Source organism: Empidonax traillii, unplaced genomic scaffold (genome assembly GCF_003031625.1).
Source record: "Empidonax traillii isolate 1590-97213 ecotype Southwest subspecies unplaced genomic scaffold, ASM303162v1 scaffold2066:size40180, whole genome shotgun sequence".
Lineage (NCBI taxonomy): Eukaryota > Metazoa > Chordata > Aves > Passeriformes > Tyrannidae > Empidonax > Empidonax traillii.
The window spans coordinates 18176-27315 of NW_020957259.1; the positions used below are offsets into that span (position 1 = coordinate 18176).

Genomic DNA, 9140 nt, shown 5'->3' on the forward strand with positions numbered 1-9140 from the left:
TCAGGGATTGCAGAGCCAGAAGGTCCCCCCTGAGCCTCCTTTTCTCCAGGCTGAGCCCCCCCAGCTCCCTCAGCCCCTCCTGCTGCTCCAGCCCCTTCCCAGCTCCCTCAGCTCCCCCGAGGAGCAGCTGCAGCTGCAGTTGTTGGGCTCTGGCTGCCTGTGGAGCAGTTGGAGCTGTGTGGGAAGGGAGCTGTGTGTGCAGGGCTGGCACAGGGGCTGCCCTCGGGCATTGCTGGGGGCACAGAGGGGTTTTCATCCCCTGCCTGGCAGGAGGAGCCCCTTGGCTGCTGCTGGGACCTGTGGGAAGCTGGGAGGGCTGCAGGGGGGGAGAGCAGCTGTAAACCCATCCTGTTCTCCTGAGAGTGCCAGGACAAGGGAATGACTTCCCACTGCCAGGGGAGATGAGATATTGGAAGGAATCCTTCCCTGTGAGGGTGGGCAGGCCCTGGCACAGGGTGCCCAGGGAAGCTGTGGCTGCCCCATCCTTGGGAGCGTCCAAGGCCAGGTTGGAGCAACCTGAGCTGGTGGAAGGTGTCCCTGCCCATGGCAGGGGGTGGAACTGGAGGAGCTTTAAGGTCCCTTCCAACCCAAACCACGCTGACATTCTGATCCTTCACAGAGTTATTTAATTTACCAGACCCTTCAGCACAAGGGGACAGTGGAGATGCAGTGGGACATCCATGGGGGGATTCTGGACATTTCTGTGTCTCAGCATGTCATTCCTTAATATTCCATCCAGAGGGGGTTTCTTGGGAAAGAAAACACATCAGCCCTGCAGTGCTGGCTTTCTGTGTGTGGTTTTTGGTGTTCTGCTGAGAAATTGTACTTGAGGCCTTGCAAAGGGGGGGTGTCAGCACGAGGCAGCTCTGGGCTGAGCAGAGCTCCTGGGCCTCTTCATTAACAGCCTCCTCATTAACAGCCTCCTGGTTTATCTCTTGCAGCTCTTCCCCTCAGGCAGCACAGAAATCCCACTGAGTTGAAGGAAACCCCCCAAAAAACCCCGGCACAGCTTTGGTTTGGTGACTCAGGGGGCTGCAACACAAATCCTCAGGTGGATTTTACATCTTTAACGTGGCTCCTGTTTGTCTTTTCGTCCTGTGCCGTCAGAACTCCCCCCAAAAACGGAGCAGCTCCTTGGAAATGTGTCCCCCCAATGACCATGGCCCAGTGCAGGTGCCCTCTGCTCCAGCAGTGTCTCCTGTGCCAGAAATCCCACTGGCACAGGGCGCTGATTGGAATGCCTGTGATATGGGGAGGTTTTTCTCCTCCAGGAGTGGCAGATGGAAGGGCAGGGTGTGAGTAAGGACTGAGTTGTCCAGGCTGGGAGCAGGGATGGAAAGGCTTCCAAGCCCAGTGGGGTCACTCAGCACTGATTGATGGGGGTCACTCAGCACTGATTGATGGGGATCACTCAGCACTGATTGATGGGGGTCACTCAGCACTATTGGGGGTCACTCAGCACTATTGGGGGTCACTCAGCACTGGTGGCACCTGATCCAGGGCTCTGCTCTTGTGTGGCTCCCCTGGCTCTGGGCCAGCTGGAACACACCAGGGAGAGGTCAGTTGGAGACACTCAGGCCTGTTTACCTGTTCAGAGCAATAATTAGAGGCCAGGAGGGAAGCTGGGCTCCCAAACTGGAGGGCAAGCCCTGTATCCCTGCTCTCAGGGAATCCTCAGCCCTGAGCTGCTGCTTTCCAGGTGGGTTCCTTGGTTATTCCTCTGCCAGCTGGAGTTGCAGTGTGGCAGAGTGGTCACTGATCACTGATTTCAGGTCAGAATGGTTCAGGTTCCTCCCAAGGGGCAGCTCTGACCTCTCTGTGCCCGGTGATTGGGACTGTTGGGGTGTTGGGCTGGAGGATCCTTGGGGGTCCCTTCCAGCTCAGCACATTCCATGGCTCTGCAGGTCAAACATTGGGCTGACACCCCAAACCAGGTTTGAGAAGTGCTGGGACTGATCCCCTCGTGTGTCACAACCCCAGGGAGTCTGCAGAGGGGCAGCTTGGCAGGGCATTTCTGTCACCCCCAGGGGTCTGGGGACAGGGCAGGCACCAGGGCGCTGGAGCTGAGGGACTGGGCTGCTGGCACCTGGAGTTGCCAAATGGGATCAAAGTACAGCGAACTCAGGGGGAACTGTTCCAGAGGGTGACACTGTGACCTCTGGGCTGTGAACCACGGGGTGCTCAGAGGCCACACAGCGGGGTTTGGTGTGCAGGGGCCGTGTCCATGAGGAAAACCACGGGATTGTGTCCACGGGGAAAACCACTGGGGTTTGGTGTCAGGGCTCTGAGGGTCACGGAATCCCAGACTGGTTTGGGTTGGAAGGGACCTTAAAAAGCCCATCCAGTGCCACCCCTGCCATGGGCAGGGACACCTCCTACCTTGTTCCAAGCCCTGTCCAACCTGGCCTTGGACACTTCCAGGGATCCAGGGGCAGCCACAGCTTCTCTGGGCACCCTGTGCCAGGGCCTGCCCACCCTCACAGCCAGGAATTCCTTCCCAATATCCCATCTATCCCTGCTCTCTTTGGGAAGCCATTCCCCGTGTTTTATCCCTCTCCAGCTCTCCTGGTGCCCCTTTAGGCCCTGGAAGGGTCTCCAAGGTCTCCCTGGAGCTTCTCTTCTCCATGTGAACAATCCCAGCTCTCCCAGCCTTTCCCCCTCTCAGAGCTGCTCCATCCTCTGATCTCTTGGTGCCTCCTCTGGACTCTCTCCAGCAGCTCCAGGTCCTCCCTGTGCTGTTCCCAGGGTTGGAGGCAGCTCTGCAGGGGGGTCCCACCCCAGGGGACAGAGGGGCAGAACCCCCCTGGCATCAGCCCAGGATGGGTTTCAGCTTCACACCCCAAAATGACCTTGGGAGAACTTTGGCTGAGAGTTTGCTCTGGGTGCTCTGATGGATCCAGACGATCCTGACACTGGGAAATGGCAGTTTCCATTCCTGCTGCTTGGTGTGTCCTGGCAGAGGCAGGTTTTGGGGGGAAGAAAAGTGAGTTTGGGGTGTTGGGAATGATTGGCAGGTACCTCACAAGTGAGAAGGGAGTGTTGGTGTGGGTGTTGCCCCAGAAGCTGCTGCCACCCTCCCGAGTGCTCATCCATGCTGGGAATTCCGTGTGGCGCCTGCCGGGCTCATTCCCAGAAATACTCCTGGGTTTCATTTCCCAGTCTGCTGCTGAGCAGCAGGATCTGCCTGTGGAAAACATCAACACCAGCAGCTTCAAAACATCTGAGGCTTTCCTGGGGCAGGGCCTGAGCATGGCAGGGTGACCTGGAGAGTTAATTCCTGGAGCAGCCTGACTCCCAGCAGCCTTGGGAATGGGAACGTTGCAGTAATTAATAGATTAATTCATCCTTGAAGCAAAGCAATAGGTGGGTGGTGATGCCATGGGAGGATTGGCCACATCTGCTCCTGCTTCACTGTGGTTTTGGTGAAGCATTTCAAGTTTTGGGTGCCATCAGCAGCTTCGGTGACCTCATCTACTAAAACCTGTCTTTATTTCCTGAAGGAAGGAACAGTAAGCAGTTCATTCCCTCAGAAATGCCGGGGTGGTGCTTTGGGGAGCACAGGACCCCGTGTGTGTGTGTGGGAGGCCATGGCTCCAGCCCCAATTCCCTGCTGCTGCTCTGGCTCCTGCCCGTTGTTCCATGAGCAGGGGTGGAAGGTTGTGCTGGGCAGTAAACACAGTCCAGAACGGGGTTAATGGTTCTCCTGAGCTGTGCTTGCATGTGCTCAGATAGCCAGGGAGTCTGGGAGGGATCTCCTTTGCGTTTCTGCACAGGGGTTGTGGAGGCACAGAGGGAAAGACCCCCCAGGGTAAGGGGTTTCTGGGAAGCCAAGTCGCTTCCTGCCTTCAGTCACTCCCTTGGGGTCAGGCACTGAACTTTGAGTGAAAACCTGAGCTTGGAGCTGCTGGAATTCAGTCTATTTGGAGAGTCCTTGCTGGGGAGGATCATGCTCTGTGTGTGTCCAACACATGGCAGTTATTCCCAAGGATTCCTTTGGACACACCAAGGACTGACTCTGTGCTTTGCAAAGCGCTGGGAATGTCCCTGAACCCCCTGACTGTGACCATAGAGCCCCACCTCTGTAGGATCCACAGGACACATTCCTGGGATGGAGCATGGATCTGCAGCTCCCCAGGAACATCCCCAAATTCCCAGCTTTACTGCTGGGGAGGTTCTTTGGGGTGCCGGAACACGGGAATGTGGGATCTGAGTGGCAGGGTGGCACTCTGGGATCCATGTCTGCCTTCCAAGGGGTGTTCCATCCGTCCCTTTTGCTCCTTTCCCCGGGGCTGAGGGCAGGGAGGGGGGCTGGGATGGGGATACAGCTCAGTTTCCGTGACGTCCTCGGCTGAAATGTCAGAGAGCAGCGTCTCCTTCGGGCTGCTCGTTCGGGGCCCGCTTGGCATCCCGACATAATAGCCCTAAAAATAGGGGGGGCTGAGATTCCTGATGGATCTTTGGGGAGGGGGTGGGAGCCAGGCTTAGTTTTTGGGGCTATAAATAAGCGTGCCTGGGAATGGGAGGTGCAGGAGCCTCCCCAGGTGATGAATCAGAGGGCTTTGAACGCCGTGACCTGCCCAGGACTGACATCCTCGGATTCCAGACGCAGCTGCCTCTGGAGAGCTCGTGCCTTTGGGTTGTTGTAGTGCTTCTGGCACTTGCCCTCCGAGTCAGCTCCTAATTTTATCTCCTTATCCCCAGCGTGACACAGCAGTGGGAAGGGAATGACATCACATCAGCAGGGATTTGATTTTAATTAAAAATGAGCCGTGCCAAGGTGCTCCTGCTTTTAACTCGGAGCAGTGATCCCTGTCACGAGCTGGGAGAATGCTCAGGCTGGGGCTGCACGTGGTGTTCAAACCCTTCCAGGCTGCAATTCCAAAAATCCTTGGAATAAACACTGAGAGTGTCCTGAGAAATAGGGGGTTTTCCTGAGAAACAGGGGGGGGGGTCTGTCCTTGCTGTTCATAGGAAAGACAACCTGTGCCCCGTCAAGAGATGTGTGAGGTGAGGAGCTGCTGTTTGACCGCCTCTTTAAACACAAAGGGAGGCTTTTTCTGCCCAGAAGTTCGGTGGCTGTCTGGAGGCAGCTGGAATCCCCTCAGCAGCGCCAGGAATTCCGAGGGGGATCGTGCAGGACTCGCAGTAGTCTGGGGTGGGGTGGGAGTGGGACGTGTGGGAATGGTGGGTTTCTGTGAATCTGCCAAGATTTCTACGTGTGGAGGAGAGAACACGGTGCTTCCAAGAGCTGAGGCTGGAACTTGGGGAATGTTTGAGCTGCTCCAGCCCCTTCCCAGCTCCGTTGCCTTCCCTGCACACGCTCCAGTCCTCCTTGTCTGGAGGGTCCCAGTGGTGCCTCCAGGGCTGGAGGTGCTCTGCCCTGTTCCTGGGCCAGGACAAGGAGCAAAGTTAGGAGCAGCTCAGTAATGAGCTGCTCCTAACTTTGCTCCTTGTCCCGGCCCAGGGTGGGCCCAGGAACATGGCTGTGCAAGGATAGGCTCAGGTTGGACATCAGGAGGAATTTCTCCCTGGAAAGGGTGGTCAGGCCTTGGCAGGGGCTGCCCAGGGAGGTTTGGAGTGCCCAGCCCTGGAGGTGTCCCAGGAAGGCCTGGCCGTGGCACTCAGTGCTCTGGGCTGGGGACAAGGTGGGGATGGGACACAGAGGGGGCTGGGAGGGCTTTTCCAACCCAGAGGATTCTGTGGGATTGTATGAGGAGCTGCCCAGGGTGGTTGGGGTGGTTTGTGCTCTGGGACTGGCTGGGACAGGGCCATGACTCACCGTGTTTTCCAGGGGCTGAGCTGCAGGTGACGCTCTGCAGTCCCAGGATGTTGCAATCCCACCTGCAGGGCTGACCCTGAGGAGCCCCCAGGGATGTGGAAACGTGACTATGCTCAGAGCACCTCTGCTCTGCTGGGAAGAGGGAGCAGAGCAGAGCCCTCCTTGTGTCTTGTCCCAGTTCCATGCCCACAGTCCCAGCCCAGGGCTCAGCACCGTGATCCCGACTCACCCTTGGCTTTGGAGTTGCTGATTCCACTCTGAGCACAAAGTGGAACGACTTGGGAAGCTCTTGGGTGTGTTTTCCCCACCTTCCACCCTGTTTTGCCGTCGTTGTCTCTCCCCCACGTGCCAGAATATCGAATAAGGGTTGTTGGGAAGCTCCCCCCCCAGCCCGTGGCTCCCAGGAGGCCCTGGCAGGCGTGGGTGACTCTCTGAGTCTGCAGATCTGCTTCCAAGGCTCTTGTGCAGCAGGATGTCACCTTGCCTGGCTCAGGGGTGAGTCAACCCCTTCCCCTTGATTTGACTTCCATTTGTTTGCCTCCAGCTGCTCCCCAGCACCTCCCTCCTCACCGGGATTCCTGCTTCCCTGTTCCTCTCTGGGAGGGCAGGAGGTGGCTGATGGACATTTACCCTGCCTGGGATGGGGTTTTCCTCCCAGTCCCCTGGAGAGGAAGGAAGCTGTGGGTGTTTGCCCCCATGGGAGGCTGTGGCTGTGCCCTGCTCCAGCCCAGCACCTCATGAAGCTCCTCCCTGGTTTTGATGCCTCCCAGGACAGAGTTTGGTCGGGAATTCAACCTCCCACCCACCTTTTATCTCCCCCAAATGATTCGTTCCTTTCTAGGTGGAGGCTCCCACGGGCTGTTGGCCTGTGTGACCCCAGAGCAAACACTGTGGTTTGGCATCTCCTGGTGACTCCTGGTCATTCCCTGCTCACTGGGGCAGGGAGCAGGGAATTCCTGTGCAGGCCAGTCCCTTTGCCCAGCCGTGCCCGCCGCCGTTTGTGCCGGCAGGGACGGCTCCCGTGGCTTTTTGGGGAAGCAAACAGGCCTCAAAGTAGGGCAGCTGCATCCTGCCAAAAGCTTGGAATTTCCTTGAGTATTGCCAGTTATCAGCTGGCAAAACTAGGACACTCTCAGGTCGTTTTTGCCTCCTCACTGGTGATTCAATAAAACACGAAGAGCTATTTCGGAGCCTCTTTTCACGGGGTCTAAAAATACCGGCGGGGTTGGGGCAGGTCACCTGGAGAAGGGCTGGAACTTGGCCTTATTCTCCTCTTCAGCCAAGTGTCTCTGTGTGATCCCTTGGATTACAGCACCCCAACACCTTTGGTGGACTGGTTCCAGCCTCGGACAGAGGTGCTCAGATCCCGGTGCTGCGGGTGGGGAATGTGTCCTTCCACCGGGGATGACTCGGCAGTGAAGGGCAGGAGCAGCTCAGCCGGGCTCTCATCCACTCCAGCAGCTCCCTGGCTGCGTGTGGGGCAGGGCAGGGGCTTCTCCTGACTAAGGGTTGGTGCAGCAGGAGCAGGAATGAGGCCCTGCTGGCCAGTCCTCTGCATGGCTGTGGGCTTAGCTCCCTGCTGGAATCAGGCCTGTGGATCAGCCCAGCTCCAGGCTCAGCTCCCTGCTGGAATCAGGCCTGTGGATCAGCCTGGCCAGTGGCTGCTGCTGCTCCTCTGCCCGGGAGGTTTAGCACGGGTTCCTGCTGGGATCTGGGAGTACCTTGCAGTGTAATCCCATTTTTTTACCCTAAATAGAGCTTTTTTGGCCCCCTGAAATGCCTACACTGAGCAGTGAGTGCATCAGGCCGTGCCCCACTGGATCCCCGGCCTGCTGTAGGTGTATTCCTGCTTACAGGAGAATGGACGTGGTGCTTTACTTTTCTCTTGGAATACCCGTGCTGGCTTTGCTTTTCCTTGTCTCTTTATTCCCAGGTCATCCTGGGATGGAATCACACCCTGCCTACCCCCGGTGTAGGTACAGAGGAGTGACATTAAATCTGTGCTCAGCCAGGCTCAAACTCCGACCCCTGGGATGAGGTTGGGCTTTCCTGGATTAAATCCCTGATGTTTGCATTCCTGTGTCCCTCTCTTGCAGGAGATAGACAGACGGTTGGAGAAGAAGCTGAAGATCACCCAGAAGGAAAGGTAACACCGTGGGGTCGCTGAGATCCCGCTTTTCCCGAGGAGCCCTCGGACAGCTGGAGGCCTGGGGAGTGGGAACAGCGGGAAAACGGCTTCAGACTGAGCAGGGAGCGCTGGGGTGGAGCTGAGCAGTAGGGAATCCCTCTATCCATGCCACTGCATGGCCCCTGGGACCCACGGCAGGGCAGCCAAAAGCTTCCTGAGAGTGATTTTATTTCAGAGCCGGGTCTTCCAGACGGGATGTAGCTACAGCTTTGGGGAAGCCTTGTAAGAAAAAGCCTCTCCCAGGAAGAAATGGGTGAGTCAGGTAATCCCAACTCCTGGCCCTGAGTGGACTTGCCTTGTCTTGCATCAGGGAGACTTTCTTTTCCTGCTTCCTTCGGCTGAGGGTGGGGAGGGGTGTTGTTGCCTCCTGCCAGGGGTGTTTGTAATCACTGCTGACAGCTCTTGTTGGATTTTTTTTCCCCTTTGATTGTCATGGATTAATTCTCTGGGAATTCCATGCAAAAAAATAATGGTGAGAGGGGTTGTGAGGAGTGAAATGGCAGGGCTGGAGTGGAAGGCTGGGTCTCCTGGTGAGAGGAGCCCCAAAACTCCTTGCAGGGGATGAAATCAAGGTGCTTCTACCAACGTCTTTGACTGGAAATGCTAAAGCAGTGTCTGTTCCCTTCGGGGGAGTTTGATGATGTCAAATGCAGCAGGGCCTGATTTTCCATCCCTTTCCCAGCTAATCTGCTGCTCCAGTTTAGGGTTACAAATAGAATGAGCTCTTTAATTACTCCAGGCTGCCATTAATCACAGGAATGGCATCTGCCCACCAGGAATTCACACCGGGAGCAGGAAAAAAAACCAAAAAACAACCCTCAACTCCCAACCTGCTGTTTTTGTTTTAAACAGCAGAAAGTCCAAATCTCCTCCCAAAGTGCCCATCGTGATCCAGGACGACAGCCTTCCCTCGGGGCCCCCCCCTCAGATCCGCATCCTCAAGAGACCCACCACCAACGGCGTCCTCAGCAGCCCCCACTGCGCCAGCCGCCCGGCCTTCCCGGTGAAATCCCTGGCACAGAGGGAGGCCGAGTACGCCGAGGCCAGGAAACGGATCCTGGGCAGCGCCAGCCCCGAGGAGGAGCAGGACAAACCCATCCTAGACAGGTGAGAGCGGCCCCCGGGGCAGTGCCTGCCTGGCAGAGCTCGGGGATGAGCTCCTGGGAGAGCAGG

At 57.1% G+C, this 9140-nt stretch overlaps 1 protein-coding gene across 3 annotated transcripts in view; it reads left to right on the forward strand.

Annotated features, from left to right (window-relative positions):
- Positions 1-9140, forward strand: part of SZRD1 (SUZ RNA binding domain containing 1) — a 13606-nt gene that overhangs the window by 1945 nt on the left and 2521 nt on the right. The window contains exons 2-4 of one of the 3 annotated variants that reach the window (XM_027909326.1): positions 7876-7925; positions 8143-8220; positions 8820-9074. In XM_027909326.1, coding sequence (XP_027765127.1) covers positions 7876-7925; positions 8143-8220; positions 8820-9074 — 383 coding nt within the window. The remainder of the gene's footprint in view (positions 1-7875; positions 7926-8142; positions 8221-8819; positions 9075-9140) is intronic. The other 2 variants (XM_027909327.1, XM_027909329.1) reach the window with 2 other exon arrangements.